The sequence below is a fragment of the Xenopus tropicalis genome, chromosome 7 (assembly GCF_000004195.4).
Source record: "Xenopus tropicalis strain Nigerian chromosome 7, UCB_Xtro_10.0, whole genome shotgun sequence".
NCBI classification, from domain to species: Eukaryota; Metazoa; Chordata; class Amphibia; order Anura; family Pipidae; genus Xenopus; species Xenopus tropicalis.
Genome location: NC_030683.2, coordinates 12,379,979 through 12,403,347, shown reverse-complemented (window position 1 = coordinate 12,403,347; position 23,369 = coordinate 12,379,979). Strand labels below are relative to the sequence as shown.

The window sequence follows — 23,369 nt, the reverse complement described above, 5'->3', positions numbered from 1 at the left end:
GATCTTATCACTATTACATATAAACCCCTTCACAATGAATTTCTGGTTACCACAACATGAATGGTCATTCCATAAGGCATGGGGCATAAGGGATCCCCAACGTTTTATACCTGTGAGCCACATTCAAATGGAAAAAGTTTTTGAGAGCAACACAAGCATGAAAAAGGTTCCTGTGGGTGCCAATGAGAGCTATAATTAGCTATTTAGTAGCTCCTGTGTTGACTGGAAGCCTACAGAAAGCTCTGTTTGGCAATTACACTGGGTTTTTATGCAAGCACCTACTTTGAGGCCATTGGGAGCAACATCCAAGGGGTTGGGGAGCAACGGGTTGCTCATTGTTGGGGATCACTGCCATAAGTTGTAAAGGGCCGTGAACGGCTTTTGCACTAAAATCACTAAGGTTAATGAGAGACAAAAGAACAAAGACAAATAAACCAACTTGCTGCTGCCCTATTCAAGATTTTGGGAATGGGCTACTCTTGTAGATGCAGCCAAAACAGACCATGATGTAACCTAGATGTAACTTAGATGTAACCTTTATTGGCTAAGCTTTGCAACCACAGTTAATAAGTCTGCTTAGTGATTTCATTGTGCATTTAACACTAATCAAATTGGAAGAAATTCTAGTTTTCATTTTCCACAAATTATCTTTAAATTCCTTATTTTTCAGAGTATAAATGAAAGGGTTTAGCACAGGGACTAACACAACATACAGGAGAGCAAATGTGTCCTGGTTTGGACTGATGGATTTGGTTGGTCTCATGTACAAACAGATGATGGTCCCATAAAAGATGATAACACAAGTGAGGTGGGAGGTGCAGGTAGAAAAGGCCTTTTTCTGCCCCTGTGATGAATGAATCTTCAGTATTTTATAGAGTATGAAAACATAGGAAACTGAGGTTATTGTAAATGTGCTAATAACTACAATCACCCCATAAATATAAGTAATCATCTCTATAGGGGAGGTGTCACTGCAGGAAAGCTTTAGCAATGGTGTGAGATCACAGAAGAAATGATTAATGTGATTGGATGAACAAAAAGACAAGTTGGCTGTTAGCAGAGTATGTATCACTGGGTCCAGAAGGCCCGCAGCCCACACACCAAGTATAATCTTAGCACAGTGTTTTAGGCTCATACGTAAAGCATAGTGAAGTGGGTAACAAATTGCCACATAGCGGTCATAGGACATTGCAGAAAGGAGAATAAATTCAATGCAAGCAAATGCCATGAAGAAATATAACTGAACCATGCACCCTGAGAATGATATGGTCTTGTCTTGTGTGTGCAGCATGGCTAATAGTTTGGGGAGAATGGTTGAGGTGGAGGAGATATCCAGGAAGGAGAGGCTTCCCAGGAACATGTACATGGGTTTGTGCAACTGGGCACTAAGGGTAATAGTTGCAATAACAATTATGTTTCCAATAAGAATTATGAGGAAGGCAAGAAGAAACACTGTAAAAAGAGGGGTCTGTAGATCTTGTTTGTCCGAAAAGCACTGCACAGTAAACCTGGTAACTGCCGACTGATTCCCCAATGCCAGCATAGTCATCTTCCTTCCTATACAAGGAGTGGAAAGGGTTTTGTTACAATGATATTTCTTCTTTACATAGCTATATTCCTGTCTAAACTAAAAACCACTCAATGGAATAACACTGTTCTGCATAATAATGCAATAATGTCTTTTTGCACACATTGTGGGGAATTTTCTATGTTGCCTTTGTACACAGCACCTCAATCAAGAAAGAGGGAGACAATATGGGGAGAAATTTAGGCTTGGTAACTTCAAGAATGAGTAGATTACCTTGGAACTAGTCCTCTTGAAATAAGTATATATTACCCTGACATTTGTATAAACATATTAAATTAAAAATGTAAAGTGAACCAGAGCCTGGAAAAAGGGGTAAGCAACAGAGACCCCTGCCTAGTGCCCATGTGGGGAGAAACAGCCAGCTAATGCCCAATGCAGAAGGGCAAGTGAGTTAGTGAGCAAGAACTCAACAGGGCTTGTGGGATCATCTGTGGGGAGAGAACAAGTAGGTGCGGGGACAATGAGAGGTGGTCAGGCCAAGATAGTATTGCCCTAAGCAGATTTCTTCAGTATTACAAATAAAATGTCCAAAGTAGGAGAGCATCAGAATGAATCCACATAAAATGGAATGAATAGTCACAAACACCCTAAGTTGGAGATTAAGTGGCCATAAGGTCTTAGCAACATTCAGTGTAAGTAACCAAGCCAGATAACACTGAACATTTCCACTTTTCAAATGTCTTTCCTCAAAATTATACACAAGAAGTATTCTCTCCTTAAAAAACAACAGCAACCATAGCTTTCAAGCTGAGTGCCCAATACAGATGCCTCAGATGCTCATTTATAAGGTCTCTCAACCTTTCAGTAGTCCTATCAGGAATCAGCTTTATCCCAAGACTCCGCTTGTAGGTTCCTAATTGGCACAGTTGCAGTGGGATATGTTATTCTCTTCTTCAAGCCATTTGGGAATACTGTACATCAAGGTTATGCCATTTTAAATTATCTCATATATTGTACACCCAGTCAATATCTACTATATCTACTATATGTGAAGTGCATTAGGTACCTTGTTGCACTCAGGCAGTATTTTCTTGAGAAAATAAACCTATTTGGGTGTGGATTTACCAAAAAAAAAAAAGTGAAAAGCACATCAGAAATAGTAGGAGAAGGAGGGTGGAAGCTTCTGTCCTACAGGTGCAACCTGTGTTGCGTCTATGGGTTTGACTGATGAAGATTGAAATCTATACAGTACAACTCATAGACCTACATGATAACTTGAGGTTATTAATTTTGGGAAGGTTGAACCAAGGGTTCCATAACAGAGAGGAAATGTTCAAGTTTATTGTATACAATTATTTCTGAGATCATTAAAGACCTTAAAGGAGTAGGAAAGGTAAAAACTCAGTAAGCTTTATCAGAAAGGTCTATGGAAATACAGCCATAAGCACTCACAGAAACACTGCATTGAGTCCTCTGTCAAACGAAACACAGGATTTCTTGTCTTCTTTTGTGTATACATGTACTTTGGTATCTGACTTCCTCTCTCAGAATAATCCTTCATTGCTGGGGCACGAGTCTGCACAGCTCTCTCCTATCTCCATTCTCCTGCTCCCCTTCCCATAAGAATTCATACAAATTCACTACCCCCCTCCCATGAGAATGTGTGATTTATAGCACGGAAGCTACGGAGACCAAGCTAAAATGGCAGCTGTATTCTTAAACAAATGGAGGGAGATTCTAGGGCTGTTTACTCAGGTATGGTAAAGCTTTCTGCAGAATAAATATAGCGTTCTAGGTGGAATGAATGTGGCTTCTATAGGCAGTAAAATGCCAAAATGACTTTCCTTTATTTTAGTGGGAGTTCAATAATGTTCTTTCCGCTTACAGGCAGACCAAAAGATGAAAAACACTTTATCATAAATGATTCATATAACAATACAGTTGTAGCTATAGTTATCACACAACAGTAATGTTATGGTTCTTAAAGACCCAGAACCCAGCTTTTAAAAAGTAACTATGTATTCACAATGTGACCAGTCTCTCCAGTACTCAGAGAATGATACTTGGTAAAAAGGTATTGGATCACTTATCCAGAAACCCGTTATCCAGAAAGTTCTGAATTACGGAAAGACCATTTCCCATAGACTCTATAATAAGGAACGAATTCTAATTTTTTAAAAATTATTTCTTTTTTCTCTGTAATAATAAAACAGTACCTGTACTTGATCCCAACTAAGATATAATTACCACTTATTGGGGCAGAACAGTCCTATTGGGTTTATTTCATGGTTAAATGATTCCTTTTTCTCTGTAATAATAAAACAGTACCTGTACTTGATCCCAACTAAGATATAATTACCACTTATTGGGGCAGAACAGCCCTATTGGGTTTATTTCATGGTTAAATGATTCCTTTTTCTCTGTAATAATAAAACAGTACCTGTACTTGATCCCAACTAAGATATAATTACCCCTTATTGGGGGCAGAACAGCCCTATTGGGTTTATTTAATGGTTAAATGATTCCCTTTTCTCTGTAATAATAAAACAGTACCTGTACTTGATCCCAACTAAGATATAATTACCCCTTATTGGGGCAGAACAGCCCTATTGGGTTTATTTAATGGTTAAATGATTCCCTTTTCTCTGTAATAATAAAACAGTACCTGTACTTGATCCCAACTAAGATATAATTACCCCTTATTGGGGCAGAACAGCCTATTGGGTTTATTTAATGGTTAAATGATTCCCTTTTCTCTGTAATAATAAAACAGTACCTGTACTTGATCCCAACTAAGATATAATTAACCCCTTTATTGGGGGCAGAACAGCCCTATTGGGTTTATTTAATGGTTAAATGATTCCCCTTTTCTCTGTAATAATAAAACAGTACCTGTACTTGATCCCAACTAAGATATAATTACCCCTTATTGGGGGCAGAACAGCCCTATTGGGTTTATTTAATGGTTAAATGATTCCCTTTTCTCTGTAATAAAAAAACAGTACCTGTACTTGATCCCAACTAAGATATAATTACCCCTTATTGGGGCAGAACAGCCCTATTGGGTTTATTTAATGGTTAAATGATTCCCTTTTCTCTGTAATAATAAAACAGTACCTGTACTTGATTCCAACTAAGATATAATTACCCCTTATTGGGGGCAGAACAGCGCTATTGGGTTTATTTAATGGTTAAATGATTCCCTTTTCTCTGTAATAATAAAACAGTACCTGTACTTGATCCCAATTAAGCTATAATTACCCATTATTGGGGGCAGAACAGCCCTATTGGGTTTATTTAATGGTTAAATGATTCCCTTTTCTCTGTAATAATAAAACAGTACCTGTACTTGATCCCAACTAAGATATAATTAATTCTTATTGGAGGCAGAACAATCCTATTGGGTTTATTAATTATTTAAATGATATTTAGCAGACTTAAATTGTGGAGATCCAAATTACAGAAAGACCCCTTATCCGGAAAACTCCAGGTCCCAAGCATTCTGGATAACAGGTTTCCGGATAAGGGATCCCATGCCTGTATAATTCATGATTTTTAGATCTGAAAAATATGATTTATGGAAAAAGAACAAAATACAAACGTTAGTACGTGGGCCCCAAATAGAAGATCTATTATTTTTGAGGGATTTTTTTAATATTTGGTCTGATTTTAAGCACATTTAACCTTCGATGCCAAATATTATAACTATAACTCGCTGTAGCCATAGCGAACAATTAGAATGTTTTAATGCAAGAGTTTTTGCAGAAAAATAGTATGAGAAGGAAGCACTGAAAAATTCATTCAGCCCCATAATCAGAATCCCACTAGAGATAACGAGCAATAACTATTAACGTGTACTGCAATGCCTTGAAAGGATAGATAACTATAGCTGCACATAGTGTTGATATATGCGATGAGCGAAATTATTTCCCAGGCATGGATTTGCGGTGAACTTCTGCGTTTTGCCACCGGAGGATTTTTCCGCAAAACAGGCGACAAAAATCGGTGCAGAAAAATGTGCTGCTCATTAAAAAATTGTCAACTGTGTCAAAAAAGATTGTTGTGCACGTTAAAAAAATGATGCGTGCAACAATTTTTTTTGACGCACAACATTTTCACCGTTTCTTTAAATTTTCGCTATTTGGTGAATCTTTTCAAAGATTCGCAATTTTTTTTGATGAAGTAAAATGGGACAGATTCACTCCTCACTATTAGTGATGAGCGAACTTGTCCCGTTTCACTTACCCATAAAATTTGCGAAACGGCAAAATGGCAAAAAATAGCGAAACACATTTGTTGCAAATTTTTTTTTACGCCCACCTATTTTTTGTCGCCCAATTTTGCCATGACTGTGCCTTTTTCTGACATGACCACTCCCTTTTTGACGCACAACAAAAAAAATTCTGTGCGACAAATTTTTCACCAGTGAATTTTCACAGAAGTTTTGCAAAACAATTCTCCAATGGCGAAATGCGGAAATTCACTGTGAATCCATGCCTGGTGAAAAAATTTGCTAATCACTATTCACTATTAATAAATAATATGCTATGTGAATCTTTTGGCTGTGTACAGGACCTTCTTTACTTTATTAGTCCATATCACTTCAATCAAATTATAAAAAAAAATCACTGGAATGAACCAGAACAACATGGACGTAATCTTCCAGGAAGAATGGGCCAAAATTACTTCCAAAAATTGCGTATTTAGCGCAACAAAGTTGCAGTTGTGATTGCTGTTAATGGTGTTTCTACCATGTTTGACTGAGGAATGGATACTAAAAGGTGTGTAACCAACACCTTTGCATAATAAACTTTTCTGTCTCAAAATAAAAAAAAAATTGCACCTGTAAAACCATTTTCATTTCAGACAGAAGAAAATTGTAGGGAAGTCCAAAGGGGGAGGACAATACAACGTGTGTCCATGAAGTATTTGTTCCTACGTGAATTAGTAGAGAGTTGAGAGTTTCTACCCGTGTAACTTTCTGTAGCTAGTAACCTTCCACACATGCTAATTCTACCAATAAAATATTTTATTGGTAGAAAGAAGCCATTTAATATGTGAGCAACTGAGTTAATTACCAAGCAAACATATTACTAATTAACTTATAACTGATATGTTTATCTGATAAATAGTGATGGGTGAAATGTTTCACCAGGCATGGATTTGCGTCGAATTTCCATGTTTCGCCATTGGCGGATTGTTTCGTGAAATGGATAAAAAAAATTTGCGGGGTAAAAATTTGGCACGTTGTCGTCAAAATAAATAGTCGCGGCAACAAAGAATAGTCACAACGTCAAAGAATAGTCCTGGCGTCAAAATAGTCGCGGCATCAAAAGAAATAGTTGTGGAGTCAAAATAATAGTCGCATGTCAAAAAATTAGTTGCGGGCATCAACAGAATAGCCGCGGGCGACAAAAAAGTTTTACGCCATTTTTTCCGTTTCGCGAATCTTTTGAAAGATTCACAAATTTTCGGCAAAGCAAAATGGGACAGATTCGCTCATCACTACTGATAAACATAAATCATTCCACACCAAATAACAAAAGGTGCATTCTAGTGCCACATGGTCCCTATGGTGTGCCATGACTGCTCAAGATCTGGTCACCCACATTTAGAGATCAAAGTCAAGAGGTCAAAAAAGTTACAATAAACAATAAAGTAAATATTCAGCTTTGGCATCAAATCTGGACTAATGTGAGAAAAAATCAAGATCAACATATATCGTACAACCTACAAGGGAATGTATGCAATGGGTGATGAGGTTCCTATGGAAGATCCCATTATACTATTACAAAGTCCTAAAATAAACCTGAAAGTTTTTTTCCCCTGGAGAGATATTAATCATAAAGATTCCACAAGCTGCAGTTATTATAGATAGTGAGCTGATTATTGTGTATTCTCTTAGGGAATTCCCTCTGTCTCACTGGTTATATAAACTGGGTTCCTAAAGAGACCAGCAGACTCTGTGCCCCTGCATGGAACAACCTTCTGCTCCTCAGGCTGAGCAAAGGCAAGAAATATCTGGCTTTGTACGTTACCCCACTGTTCTCAACTGTTAAATGGATTAGAAGTTCGGTAAACCATTTTGATTTTCTCAGCTACTCCTCAGACTCTTCTGCCTGACTTGGGCTGGAGAAAGAGGATTTACTCATATACACTGTCTCTGATCTGGGATCAGTTCTCACAGATGGGATAATGTTACTCTCCTAAAGCTCAGAGCACAAAAACAGAAGTATTGTCTAACTGCCCATGATGGCACCATTCTCTAACAGGATCATTTCAGCTACCATCAATGTTCAACAGTTTATAAAGATAAGATGTAATTTCTAGAGTACAGATGGGAGATACTCTATGCATCTATCATTGATATATGTAGTTTTTTTTTAATTAACTTTCATACAGAGGAAGGGAGAAAAATGACCTCGGGAAATGTTTCAGGATTTATCATTCAAGGCATATCTGATACTCCTGAGCTTCATAATTTTCTTATTGTGCTAATCCTTGGAATCTATCTCATCATTCTGCTGGGAAATCTCATCATATTCTTAGTCATTTCATGCAATCCTCACTTACACACCCCCATGTACATATTCTTGCAGAACCTTTCATTCATTGACATTTCTTTCCCCTCAAATGTTTTACTTAATTTACTCCATATTCTTCACACACAACAAAATAACATTTCATTCTTGGGGTGTATGACTCAAATGTATGTTTTTGTGGCCTTGGCTGACAGTGAGTACTTTCTCCTGACGGCCATGGCATATGATCGTTATGTTGCCATCTGTGATCCCCTTCATTACATTGCCCGAATGAGCAGGAAACGCTGTGCTGGGCTTATAACTGCAGCATTCACTGGTGGTTTTGGCGGAGCGGTCAGCTTTATTGTACTTATATCTAAACTATCATATTGTGCTTCCCATCTTGTTAACCATTTTTTCTGTGATGTCGCAGCATTGCTAAAACTTTCCTGCAGCAGCACTTTTAGTGTGGAACTTTTAATTTACATTGAAGGGGCATTGCTGCCTTTCAATTCCTTCCTCCTTACTCTGACCTCATACGTTTTTATTATTTCTGCTATCCTGAAAATACAATCCTCAGAGGGGAGACAAAAAGCCTTTTCTACCTGTGCTTCTCACCTGGCCTGTGTGATAACCCTTTATGGGACAGCACTTTCCTTGTATATGAGACCCACCACAAGTTATTCCCTAAAAAGAGACAAGTATTTTTCCCTGCTGTACATTGTCCTGGGCCCTGTGCTAAATCCCCTTATTTACACACTGAAAAATAGAGAATTTCAATCTTCCCTAAATAAAGTGAGGCAAAAATGTTTATATTTTTTTTACTAGTTAGAGGCAGCCAATAAAACTTCAGGCTGAGCATGTGACTTATAAAAATATTTCTGTAATAGTTATAAAATTTTCATATCCGAAAGATCATACACTGCGCGAAAACCTTTCTGACTTTGAACCTTCAGTGCATGATTTTCAAAGCCTCCCATAGGAAAGTCACGACACTAAAGTTTGAATGAAGAATCAAACTTTCGGAGTTGTTGGGACAAATACAATTTTGTCACACAAATTGACACAATGCACAAAAAAGTCACGTAAGTTAACGAAAATATTGTAGAAAATAGGCACAGTTAGAAAAAATACAATTTTTTCACATTCGTATTTTGATAAATGTACCCCAATATATTTTTTTTAAAAACGTACACATTCTGCCGAATCCAAAATGGGTAACCATGTCTCTCTATTTCTATCAAACAGCAATGCTTTTCTGAACTTATCAGTTTTTATAAAAGTTTATGACAATTCAAAAAAGCACTGGACAGTTTGATGCCCATTGTGCATAGGATCACCAAAGTATCTGGCATACAAAGACCCCAAAAAGAAGTCAGTGCATGCAAATTGGCCCAGAGATCACTACAGCTACTGAAAATTCAACACATTTACTGCATTTTTGTGGGGTAAAAAACACAAAAAATTAACTGTGGGTTTAATGTGCTTTTGTAGAGGAGGATTTCTTGCACATTATATTTGGATTGGATTTGATTTGATATGCTTCCCCTAGGCATTTCTACTACACATTGTGATATTTGTTTAAAGTTTGCTTCAGTTTGAATTATCTGCATGTCAAGTAATTGGAATCATTAGAGTAATTAACTTGTGTCAGAAAGCACAACACTACCAACTATTTCTGTGGTGACTCACCTGGAATTGTCTGTGTGCATGCATTATTGCTAAAGAGTTTATTATACTTTGCAGTTTTCTTTTTATAGTTTTTTTTCTTTTTCCTTTAAACTTTTGCGCTGACATTTTTGTATCACAGTTGCTAGGATTGGCAAAGAAGAAATTATGGAAGGACTTTCCCCTTAAAAAATTGGTTTTGTACTTCTCCCATTTTACCAGTCAGGCTTCTTGCACTTATAAACATACATTTACTACTGGCACCAGTTTGTAACTTGTGTAAATAAAACCTCTGGCCCTCTCTGTTGTTACTAATACCTCTATCCAAATGCCCACCCCCATTCCACTTGCTATGATCCAGATCCTTCTATAACTTACCTTTTACAGAATTACTCACTGCACCCTCCCCCCATGCCTAGTTTAAATTCTCCTCCTCCAAACCTTCTAGTCATCCTCCTCTTAAAAGCACCTACACCTTCATCATCATCATTCAGGGTCAGCCCATCCCTGGCAAAGGACCTGTAGCCAATTGAAGAATCATCCAAGTTGTCCAAAATCCAAACCCCTATTCTCTAGGTTATGGGGGAGTTAAGCACCTTAGTGTATAATTAAAGATATTGATTAAAGAGATTGGCAGAATTAATGATCTCTGTTTGGTTAAGGAATAACAACATTGATCTGTGACATTTGCTGGGTCCATGGAATATGTAAAAAGGCTTTAAACAGTGTGTCCAGAACTGAAAGTAGTAGTAGGACTGAATTTTTTGTAATACAGAAGGGTAAAATCAATCTGGGGCTGGGGCTTTGGAAGGTTTGTGTTGATTTATTGCCTGCATTATTTCATCTTCTATAATTATAGCCGCTAGAGCATTAGTCATGGACAATGAATATCTCCAAGACAATCATATTTGTGGTGTTATTAATGGAGGCCAAAGTGGAACCATTGTACAGTTTAGCATAACTTTTAGAGAAGATCCATTTTTTTAAGGGATCCTTAATATTTGGTCTAATTTGAGCACATTTAACCTGCCAAATAAAACATGCCAAATATTTTATGAATAGGTATACACATAAGACCTAGCAATGAGCGAATCTGTCCCTTTTCACCCAAAAATTTGCAAACCTGTGGAAAAACTTTTTTGACTTGCATTACTTTTTTGACGTGACCGCAACTGTTTTTGACGTGACGGTAACTGTTTTTGACGTGACGGTAACAGGCAAATCCATGCCTGGCAGAAAAAGTCACTCATCACTAGTAAGAACCATTCCCCTAATTAAAAAACTTAAATTGCGATTGAATTAGTAATTTTTTTTGACAGGCGTGAATTCTCAGTGAATTTCTGAGAACGTTTTTATACGTATAACTTGCTGTAGCCAAAGGAGACAATGTAAATATTTTAACTCAAGAGTCCTACAAAATACAATATTTGAAGGAAGCACTGAAAAATTAATTCATACCAATAATCAGAATTTGACTACATATGATGAGGAATACCTATTGATGCATGTACTGCAATGCCTTGAAAGGATAGAGACCTATAACTGCATAAAGTGTTAAGAAATGATACATTATATAAATCTTTTGGCTCTGTAAGGGACCTTGCTTATTGCACCAGTCCATATCACTGCACTCAAATTGGTAAAAAAAATCTGTGGCAGGAACCAGAACAACATGGAGATACTCTGCCAGGGAGAATGGGCCCACACAAGAATTATTAGAGGGTTTTTGCCCATGTAATCTTCTGTAGCCAGTGGCCTTCCATGCATGCTAATGGGCAGGCATACAGCCTATGCTTAGTTCCTAATGTCAATTGGAAACCAGTGTGGTAGTGAGTGTGACAAGTAAAAATAAAATGTAAAGACTGATGAAGAATTGTGTATACACACTGCCAAATAAACAAGATCTGGTCATGGGCCCAAAACAACACCAGGGAAATTCAAGATAGATGTAAAAGAAAAGAATCAGTATCAACATGTATTGTACAGCCTATGAAGGAACTTCGGGTGGGTGATGAAGTTCCTATAAGAGGTCCCCTTACTGATGAAAATCCTGAATTAAACCTGTTAAGTTTACAGAAATATTGTTTCCAGAGCTTTTTCCCTGGAGAGATATTTATCTTAAAGATACCTGATTCCACAAGCTGCAGTTATTATAGATAATGAGCTGATTATTGTGTGTTCTCTGAGGAATTACCTGTGTCACACTGGTTATATAAACTGGGTTCCTAAAGAGACTGGCAGACTGGTAAATGGATTGAAAGTTTGGTCAACCATTTTGATTTTCTCAGCTACTCCTCAGACTCTTCTGCCTGAATTGGGCTGGAGAAAGAGGATTTACTCATATACACTGTTACTGTCCTAAAGCTCGGAGCACAGAAACAGAAGTATTGTCTGACTGGCCATGACTGCACCATTCTCTAACAGGATCATTTCAGCTACCATCAATGTTCAACAGTTTATAAGGACAAGATTTCTTGAGTACAGATGGGAGATACTTTATGCATCCATCATTGATATATGTATTTTCTTTAATTAAGTTTCATACAGAGAAAGGGAGAAAAATGAACTCGGGAAATGTTTCAGGATTCATCATCCAAGGGTTCTCTGATACTCCTGAGCTTCAAAATTCTCTGTTTGTGCTATTCCTTGGAATCTATCTCATCATTCTGCTGGGAAATCTCATCATATTCTTAGTCATTTCATGCAATCCTCACTTACACACCCCCATGTACATATTCTTGCTGAACCTTTCACTCATAGACATTTCTTCCACCTCAAATATTTTACCCAATTTGCTGCATATTCTTCTCACACAACAAAATAACATTTCATTCTTGGGGTGTATGACTCAATTGTATCTTTTTGTTTCCTTGGCTGACAGTGAGTACTTTCTCCTGACGGCCATGGCATATGATCGTTTTGTTGCCATCTGTGATCCCCTTCATTACATTGCCCGAATTAGCAGGAAACACTGTGCTGGGCTTATAACTGCAGCATTCACTGTTGGGTTTGGTGGAACAGTCGGCTTTATTGTACTTATATCTAAACTATCATATTGTGCTTCCCATCTTATTAACCATTTTTTCTGTGATATCACACCATTGCTAAAACTTTCCTGCAGCAGCACTTTTAGTGTGGAACTTTTCATTTACATTAAAGCTATATTGTTGGGTTTCAATGCCTTCCTCCTTACTCTGACCTCATACATATTTATCATCTCTGCTATCCTGAAAATACAATCCTCAGAGGGGAGACAAAAAGCCTTTTCTACCTGTGCTTCTCACCTGGCCTGTGTGATAACCCTTTATGGGACAGTTTTTTGCCTGTATTTAAGACCCCCAAAAAGTCATTCCCTAAAAAGAGACAAGTATTTCTCACTGCTGTACATTGCCCTGGGCCCTGTGCTAAATCCTCTTATTTACACACTGAAAAATAGAGAATTTCTATCTTCCCTAAATAAAGTGAAGCAAAAATGTTTATATTTGTTTACTAGTTAGAGGCAGCCAATAAAACTTCAGTCTGAGCATGTGACTTGTAAAAATATTATATAGTCTCAAAAATATATTTCATGATAGAGTGTTGCTCTGATGATCAATACATTGGCACCAGTTGAATGCCTAAGGGGCAAATTTTCGGAAACTCTAACTTTTCTAATTTTTTTAACTAGAAATGGATTAGACACAGTGGGCTAGGAGGCTATTTCATGAAACCAATACCTTCAAATGTCCCAATTTTCTACCACTGTACTCAAGGATACACTGGTTTTATAACTGCAACCCTTTGAGGGACTTTGTTAGGATGGACCACAGCTGAAAAGGCTGATCTAAATATATAACAATTTAGTTTATATTTCTGAAAAAATCCCAAATGTATTTGACAGATGCTGAAGAGGTTGTGAATAAAAGGGCTCTCTGCCCCACATCTCCCAGGACTGCCCAAAAATCTTACTATGGAAAAGTAGAACAATGTTAAAATGAAGTTTTGATAAATAACATCCTCACAGACCCCTTGATAAAATAATGGATAAACCCTACAATTATGACCTGTGTTTCAAAAGAAATCCCTTAATTTAACCATATTATAGAACAGCAGGAGTCAACAATGATTAGATATATTATAGATATATGCATCCTAGTGGGACCTAATGTTAGAATAACTAGTCTAACTGGGTGGGATACAGAGCACTGACACTAATGTTAGAAACCTATGAAGGAGGAAAAGGAAAAATAATGTTCAAGTAACATCTGTACTTAAATTATTAAGTTAAATTATTTCGTTTATTTGAGTATTTTATTCAGCTTGATGGTGTATATAATAAAATTGACCTGGTTTTTATACTTATACAATACAATCCTATATTGTAAAGGGGAAGAATGACCGTCTCCTCCCATGAATCTATACCCCTATTGCCCTTACAGTGGCTAACCGGCATTGCTTGCCCCCAGGTCCTTCCCCAGAATGGATTAGCTTAACAAAGTCAAATACAACCAAGTCTCTTTTATAAAATGCATACTTAAAGACATCTATCCTGTGTTAATTTAAGGTTTTCATCTGTCCCTTAAATGGTTGAACAACAAAAGGTTAAACTTCCCCTTTAAAGTGCCAGCATAATGTCACATTTCAGTTACACTCAGTGCCTGACGTTTGTGCCCTCTCACTTTAGGGACATGTACTGGAGGGGGGACTTAGTTTAGGTAAGAAAACTATATATATTTTTTTACAGTTTTGTGTATTTTCACTTCTGGAACAAGATTTAGAGCTCTCAATACAAAAAAAGAAACCTTTCTATTTTTATGATATAGGGATTTATGCCAGAAAAATATTTTATGGACAAAAATTCACTGATTTGGAAAGCCTCATGTCTCTCAAATGTGCCAATAGCTGATATGTATAGTTTTATGGAGATTTCTGACTTCTATAGATCAAAAGATCCCTGCAGTAAATTACCAGATTTTCAATGAATTACAGCAGAACATGGCATACTTTAGATTCCAATGGCAAAAATCCTGGAACATTATGTTTTTATCCTATATCCATATATTTTTGGAAAGTACACATTCTGCCGAATCCAAAATGGGTAACCATGTATTTCTACTTCTAAGTATCAAACAGCAATGCTTTTCTGAACTTATCAGTTAAAAATTAATGACAATTAAAAAAAAAAAAATCATCTCAGAGCTCAAGCATCTTATCTCCCACATAGGTACCAAAAAATATGAAAGCCAAGGGTCCACTAAACAGTTTGATGCCCATTTTGCATATAATAACCAAAGTATCTGGCATTTAAAGACCCCCAAAAGAAGTTAGTGCATGCAAATTGCCCCAGAGATCACTATAGCTACTGAAAATTCAACACATTTACTGTATTTTTGTTGGGTAAAAACGATCTGTGGCACTTAAAGGGTTAATGTGCTTTTATAGAGGAGGATTATTGGCACACTATATTTGGACTGGATTTAATATGCTTCCCCAGGGCATTTCTACTACACACCGTGATATTTGTTTAAAGTTTGCTTTGAAGTATGGATTGACTTTGATTTTTCTGCATGTCAAGTAATTGGGATCATTAGAGTAATTAACTTGTCAAAGAAAGCATAACATTATTAACTATTTCTGTGCTGACTCACCTGGAATTGTCATGCATTATTGCTAAAGAGTTTATTACACTTTGGTTTCTTTTTTTAGTTTTTTTTTTCTTTAGCCTTTGGTGCTGACATTTTGTTGCTAGGATTGGCAAAGAAGAAATTATAGAAGGACTTTCCCCTTAAAAAATTGGTTTTGTACCTCTCCCATTTTACCAGTCGGGCTTCTTGCACTTATAAACATACATTTACTACTGGCACCAGTTTGTAACTTGTGTAAATAAAACCTCTGGCCCTCTCTGTTGTTACTAATACCTCTACTCAAATGCCCACCCCCATTCCACCTGCTATGATTCGGATCCTTCTATAACTTACCTTTTGCAGAATTACTCACTGCACCCCCCCATGCCTAGTTTACGATCTCCTCCAAACCTTTTAGTCATCCTCCTCTCAAAAGTAGCTACACCATCATCATCATCATTCAAGGTCAGCCCATCCCTTGCAAAGAACCTGTAGCCAATTGAAAAATAATCCAAGTTCTCCAAAATCCAAACCCCTCCTCTCTAAGTTATAGGGGAATTTGTTAAGCACCTCAGTGTATAATTAACAATATTGATTAAAGAGATTGGCAGAATTAATGATCTCTGTTTGGTTAAGGAATAACAGCATTGATCTGTGACATTTGCTGGGTCCATGGAATTTGTAAAAAGGCTTGAAACAATGTGCCCAGAACTGGAAGTAGTAGGGGCTGATTTTTTTGTAATACAAAAGGGTAAAATAAATCTGGGCCTGGGGCTTCAGAAGGATTGTGTTGATTTATTGGCTGCTTTATTTCATCTTCCATAATTATAGAATCTATTTGTGGTGTCATTAATGGAGGCCAAAGTGGAACCACTGTACAGTTTAGCATAACATTTAGAGAAGATTTTTTTAAGGGATCCTTAATATTTGGTCTAATTTGAGCACATTTAACCTGCCAAATAAAACATGCCAAATATTTTCTGAATAGGTATACAAATAAGAGCTAGCAATGAACGAATCTGCTCCTTTTCATTGACTTCTACATGACTATGCCAGCTTTTCAATGGCGAAGCTTTACAATTTACAATTAAGAAATTGTAGTTTAGAGTAATTAGTATAATTTATGATTTCTAGAGCTCAAAAATACGATTTATGAAAAAGAACTTACGCAATGGGTGAAGAGGTTCCAATGGAAGATCCCATTATACTATTACAAAGTCCTAAAATAAGCCTGATAAGTTTTTTCCCTGGAGAGATATTAATCATAAAGATACCTGATTCCACAAGCTGCAGTTATTATAGATAATGAACTGATTATTGTGTATTCTATGAGGAATTCCCTGTGTCACACTGGTTATATAAACTGGGTTCCTAAAGAGACCGGCAGACTCTGTGCCCCTGCAGGGAAGAACCTTCTGCTCCTCAGGCTGAGCAAAGACAAGAAATATCTGGCTTTGTACATTGCCCCACTGTTCTCAACTGTTAAATGGATTAAAAGCTTGGTTAACCATTTTGATTTTCTCAGCTACTCCTCAGACTCTTCTGCTTGACTTGGGCTGGAGAAAGAGGATTTACTCATATACACTGTCTCTGATCTGGAATCAGTTCTCACAGATGGGATAATGTTACTGTCCTAAAGCTCGGAGCACAGAAACAGAAGTATTGTCTAACTGCCCATGACGGCACCATTCACTAACAGGATCATTTCAGCTACCATCTATGTTCTACAGTTTATAAAGATAATATGTAATTTCTAAAGTACAGATGGGAGATACTCTATGCATCCATCATTAATATATGTAGTTTTTTAATTAAGTTTCATACAGAGGAAGGGAAAAAAATGACCTCGGGAAATGTTTCAGGATTTATCATTCAAGGCATATCTGATACTCCTGAGCTTCATAATTTTCTTTTTGTGCTAATCCTTGGAATCTATCTCATCATTCTGCTGGGAAATCTCATCATATTCTTAGTCATTTCATGCAATCCTCACTTACACACCCCCATGTACATATTCTTGCTGAACCTTTCACTCATAGACATTTCTCTCACCTCAAATATTTTACCTAATTTGCTACATATTCTTCTCACTCAACAAAATAACATTTCATTCTTGGGGTGTATGACTCAATTGTTTGTTTTTGTGGCCTTGGCTGACAGTGAATACTTTCTCCTGACAGCCATGGCATATGATCGTTATGTTGCCATCTGTGATCCCCTTCATTACATTGCCCGAATGAGCAGGAAACACTGTGCTGGGCTTATAACTGCAGCATTCACTGGTGGTATTGGCGGAGCAGTCAGTTTTATTGTCCTTATATCTAAACTATCATATTGTGCTTCCCATCTTATTAACCATTTTTTCTGTGATGTCACAGCATTGCTAAAACTTTCCTGCAGCAGCACTTTTAGCATGGAACTTGTCATGTACATCGAAGGGACTTTGGTAGTTTTCAGTTCCTTCCTCCCAACCCTGACCTCATCCATATTTATCATCTCTGCTATCCTGAAAATACAATCCTCAGAGGTACAGTATCTAGTAGAATTAAGTCTAAAACAACTGGACTTTTTCTGAGTTTTTCTTGAAAACGTTTCACCACTCATCCGAGTGGCTTCTTCAGTTCAAATGACTGGTAGGGAATTCCCCGGTATTTAAACTCTTGATGGTAGTAGAGTCACAGACATCCAATCACAATGGTTCCATTGAACTTGTTCAGTTAGGTGTTAGCTGAAACTGACAGGTGTAAGAAGGTATGATCCAATCACAATGGTACCAAGATTCTCATTGATGAAGGTGTTAATCCTTCAAAGTACATGACTGGAAGTGTGAACTGTTGTGAAACTGCCGGGGTAAGGATGTCAACGCGCCATTGTATACAATGGCGCGTTGACATCCTTACCCCGGCAGTTTCACAACAGTTCACACTTCCAGTCATGTACTTTGAAGGATTAACACCTTCATCAATGAGAATCTTGGTACCATTGTGATTGGATCATACCTTCTTACACCTGTCAGTTTCAGCTAACACCTAACTGAACAAGTTCAATGGAACCATTGTGATTGGATGTCTGTGACTCTACTACCATCAAGAGTTTAAATACCGGGGAATTCCCTACCAGTCATTTGAACTGAAGAAGCCACTCGGATGAGTGGTGAAACGTTTTCAAGAAAAACTCAGAAAAAGTCCAGTTGTTTTAGACTTAATTCTACTAGATACTGTATATCATGACCTGGATGAATGAGAATCTTCATAGACAATCCTCAGAGGGGAGACAAAAAGCCTTTTCTACCTGTGCTTCTCACCTGACCTGTGTGATAACACTTTATGTAACAGCACTTTCCTTGTATGTAAGACCCACCACAAGTTATTCCCTAAAAAGAGACAAGTATTTCTCACTGCTGTACATTGCCCTGGGCCCTGTGCTAAATCCCCTTATTTACACACTGAAAAATAGAGAATTTCAATCTTCCCTAAATAAAGTGAGGCAAAAATGTTTACATTTTTTTACTAGTTAGAGGCAGTCAATAAAACTTCAGTATGAGCAAGTGACTTATAAAATATATATATATATATTTTAGGAGTTTTTGTGTATTTTCACTTTTGGAACAAGATTTAGAGCTCTCAAATGTGCCAATAGCTGATATGTACAGTTTATGAAGATTTCTGACTTCTATAGATCAAAGATTCCCAGCAGTAAATTACCAAATTTTCAAAGCATTACAGCAGAATACGGCATACTTTAGATTCCAATGCCAAAAATCCCGGGACATTAGGTTTATCCCAGGAAACTATGTATTTTTTAAAAAGTACACATTCTGCCGAATCCAAAATGGGTAACCATGTCTTTCTGCTTGTAAGTATCAAACAGCAATGCTTTTCTGAACTTATCAGTTTCTATAAATATTTATGACAATTCAAAAAATATCCCCTCAGAGCTCAAGCATCTTATCTTCCACATAGCACTAGGTACCAAGAAAAAAATATCCTAAATATGAAAGCCAAGGGTCCACTGGACAGCTTGATGCCCTTTGTGCATAGGATCACCAAATTATCTGGCATTTAAAGAAAAAAAAGTAAGTTCATGCAAATTGTCCCAGAGATCACTACAGCTACTAAAAAGTCAACACATTTACTGCATTTTTTTGGGGTAAAAACCCAAAAATTTATCTGTGGGGTTAAAGTGATTTTGTAGAGGTGGATTTATGGCACACTATATTTGGATTGGATTTGATATGCTTCCCCTAGGCATGTCTACTACAATTGTGATATTTGTTTAAAGTTTGGTTTGGAGTATGGATTGGTTTTGATTTATCTGCATGTCAAGTAATTGGAATCATTAGAGTAATTAACTTGTGTCAGAAAGCACAACACAATCAACTATTTCTGTGCTGACTCACCTGGAATTGTCTATGTGGATGCATTATTGCTAAAGAGTTTATTACACATTGTTTTTTTTTTTTTTTAGTTTTTTTCTTTTTCCTTTAACCTTTGGCGCTGACATTTTTGTATCACAGTTGCTAGAATTGGAAAAGAAGAAATTAAGGAAGGACTTTCCCTTTAAAAATTGGTTTTGTACCTCTCCCATTTTACCAGTCAGGCTTCTTGCACTTATAAATAGAGATGTAGCGAACTGTTCGCCGGCGAACTAATTCGCGCGAACATCGGGTGTTCGCAAGTCCGCAAATTCGCGAACTTTTCGTGATGTTCGCAATTTGGGTTCGCCGGCACCGAAAAAATCGCAAAACTTACGATAACGTTACGAATGCTCCGAAAAAGTCGCAAAACTTACGATAACGTTACGAATGCTCCGAAAAAGTCGCAAAACTTACGATAACGTTACGAATGCTCCGAAAAAGTCGCAAAACTTACGATAACGGTACGACTGCTCCGAAAAAGTCGCAAAACTTACGATAACGTTACGAATGCTCCGAAAAAGTCGCAAAACTTACGATAACGTTACGAATGCTCCGAAAAAGTCGCAAAACTTACGATAACGTTACGAATGCTCCGAAAAAGTCGCAAAACTTACGATAACGTTACGAATGCTCCGAAAAAGTCGCAAAACTTACGATAACTTTACGAAAGTGCCGGAAATTACGAAAAAGTCGCAAAATTACCGATCATTTCGAAAAACAGCGTGTGTCAATTTTTCAGAGAAATTTTTGCTTGATCCCCCTCCTGCATGCCACTGTCCAGGTCGTGGCACCCTTTAAACAACTTTAAAATCAGTTTTCTGGCCAGAAATGGCTTTTCTAGGTTTTAAAGTTCGCCTTCCCTTTGAAGTCTATGGGGTTCGCAAAGTTCGCGAATATTCGCAATTTTCGGCGGAAGTTCGCGAACAGGTTCGCGAACTTTTTTTTTGAGGTTCGCTACATCCCTACTTATAAACATACATTTACTACTGGCACCAGTTAGTAACATGTGTAAATACAACTTCTGGCCCTCTCTGTTGTTACTTATACCTCTATCCAAATGTCCACCCCCATTCCACTTACTATGATCCAGATCCTTCTATAACTTACCTTTTGCAGAATTACTCACTGCACCCTCCCCCCATGCCTAGCTTAAAATCTCCTCCAAACCTTCTAGTCATCCTCCTCTCAAAAGCAGCTGCAACATCATCATCATTCAGGGTCAGCCCATTCCTGGCAAAGAACCTGTAACCAATTAAAAAATTATCCAAGTTCTCCAAAATCCAAACCCCTCCTCTCTATATTATAGGGGAATTTGTAAAGCAACTCAGTGTATAATTAACAATATTCAATAAAGAGATTGGCAGAAAAGATCTCTGTTTGGTTAAGGAATAACAACATTGATGTGTGACATTTGCTGGGTCCATGGAATTTGTAAAAAGGCTCTAAACAGTGTGTCCAGAATTGAAAGTAGTAGCAGGGACTGAATTTTTTGTAATACAGAAGGGTAAGAGCAATCTGGGCCTGGGGATTTTGGAAGGTTTGTGTCGATTTATTGCCTGCTTTATTTCATCTTCTATAATTATAGCATCTAGAGCATTAGTCATGGACAATAAATATCCCCAAGACAATCATATCTGTGGTGTCATTAATGGAGGCCAAAGTGGAACCATTGTACTGTTTAGCATAACATTTAGAGAAGATCCATGCTTTTAAGTGATCCTTAATATTTGGTCTAATTTGAGCACATTAAACCTGCCAAATAAAACATGCCAAATATTTTAGGAATAGCTATACAAATAAGAGCTAGCAATGAGCAAATCTGTCCCTTTTTGCCAAAAAATTTACGAACCTGTGGAAAAACTTGCACAACTTTATTGACGTGACCACAACTTTTTTGACCCAACTGCACATTTTTTTGCAGAAATGGGGAATTTTGCTGCAAATCCATGCCTGGCGGAAAAATTCACTCATTATTTGGAAGAACCATTCCTCTAGTTAAAGAATCTAAATTGTGATATAATTAGTGATGAGCTAATTTTTTTTGCCAGGCATGGATTCTCAGCGAATTTCTGTTTTGATACCTATAAGTATAACTTGCTGTAGCCAAAGGGGACAATGTAAATATTTTAATTCAAGAGTCCTAAAAAATAAAATATTTGAAGGAAGAACTGAAACATTAGCTCACACCAATAATCAGAATCCCACTACATATGATGAGGAATACCTATTGAAGAATGTACTGCAATGCCTTGAAAGGATAGAGACCTATAACTGCATAAAGTGTTAATAAATAATATGTTATATAAATCTTTTGGCTCTGTAAGGGACCTTGCTTATTGCACCAGTCCATATCACTGCACTCAAACTGATAAAAAATCTGTGTCAGGAAAGAGAACAACATGGAGATACTCTGCCAGGGAGAATGGGCCCACACAAGAATTATTAGAGGGTTTTTGCCCATGTAATCTTCTGTAGCCAGTGGCCTTCCATGCATGCTAATGGGCAGGCATACAGCCTATGCTTAGTTCCTAATGTCAATTGGAAACCAGTGTGGTAGTGAGTGTCACAAGTAAAAATAAAATGTAAAAACTGATGATGAATTGTGTGTACACTGCCAAATAAATCATGGGCCCAAAACAACACCAGGGAAATTCAAGATAGATGTAAAAGAATCATGTATGGCAAGTCAGTGAGTCAGGATTCTGCTGATATCGGTCGACTCACCGGTTAAAAGATGTTGATCGGGCGCCATAGAAGGCGCCTGAGCAAAATCTGCGTCAGGGCCGAATCGGCAGAAGGAGGTAGAAATCCTATCAGCATGTATTTCAAAAAGGATTTTCCATGTTACAAAAGTATCCCTACATACTGCAGCAGATGATATAGAAGGAAAGAGAACTACACTGTGACTGTGTTTTCTCAACTGGCAGAAAATTGCCAAGGCACTAAGAATCACACAGTGGCCAATAAAAGAGTTTCTACAGTTTCTACTTTTTAATGCACCCACAGGAAGAATTTCAGCCTGAACATTTCTTTAACCATTTTTGTAGATAGCAATTTACTAAATAAAGGAAGTTAGAAAGATTGATGATATCTGCAAGCGTTAAAAGTATTCCCAATGTTTAACCTTTACAAAGAGGCAATTTAGACTTAAAAACCAATATACCAGCTCATCAATCAAAGTAAATTCTCCTTTTTTTATTCTTTTAATACTGTGAAGGTCAGATATTAATTCTTGGTTCAGGATGGTACAGCTGAGCAACCGACGAGGTTTATCACTGTCTTATCTCAACTGTCTCCAATTCTACTGCTGACTTCTGACCATCTCCACAGGGGCTGGTTTAAGCGGTACTCTAACCACAATCCAAACTAGGCAGCAAACCAGGGTCTGTGAAATTTGCTGAATCCATGGAATTTGTAAATAGTGTGCCAGGAAATAAAAGTAGTTCCGAAATCTTTTTGTGTCACTGAAGAGAAAAATCAATCAGGGCCCAGAGCTTTGGAAGGTTTCTGTTTAGTGATGAGCGAATCTGTCCCGTTTCGCTTCATCAAAAAATTAGTGAATCTTTCAAAAGATTCGCGAAATGGTGAAAATGTTGCACGTCAAAGCAAATTGTCGCCCGCGGCTATTCTTT

The 23,369-nt window shown here is 37.3% G+C and overlaps 1 protein-coding gene across 1 annotated transcript; it reads right to left on the bottom strand.

The window, feature by feature from the left end:
- Nucleotides 1–544: 544 nt before the first annotated feature.
- Nucleotides 545–1,549, bottom strand: LOC100497107 (olfactory receptor 1019-like). The gene has a single exon (XM_002935444.1). It carries the CDS (start codon nucleotides 1,547–1,549, stop codon nucleotides 545–547), a length of 1,005 nt encoding a protein of 334 aa, XP_002935490.1.
- Nucleotides 1,550–23,369: the final 21,820 nt, after the last annotated feature.

What these genes read in the sequence shown, in the direction of transcription:
- LOC100497107 (XM_002935444.1), bottom strand. Translation starts at nt 1,549, where the DNA reads ATGACTATGCTGGCATTGGGGAATCAGTCGGCAGTTACCAGGTTTACT.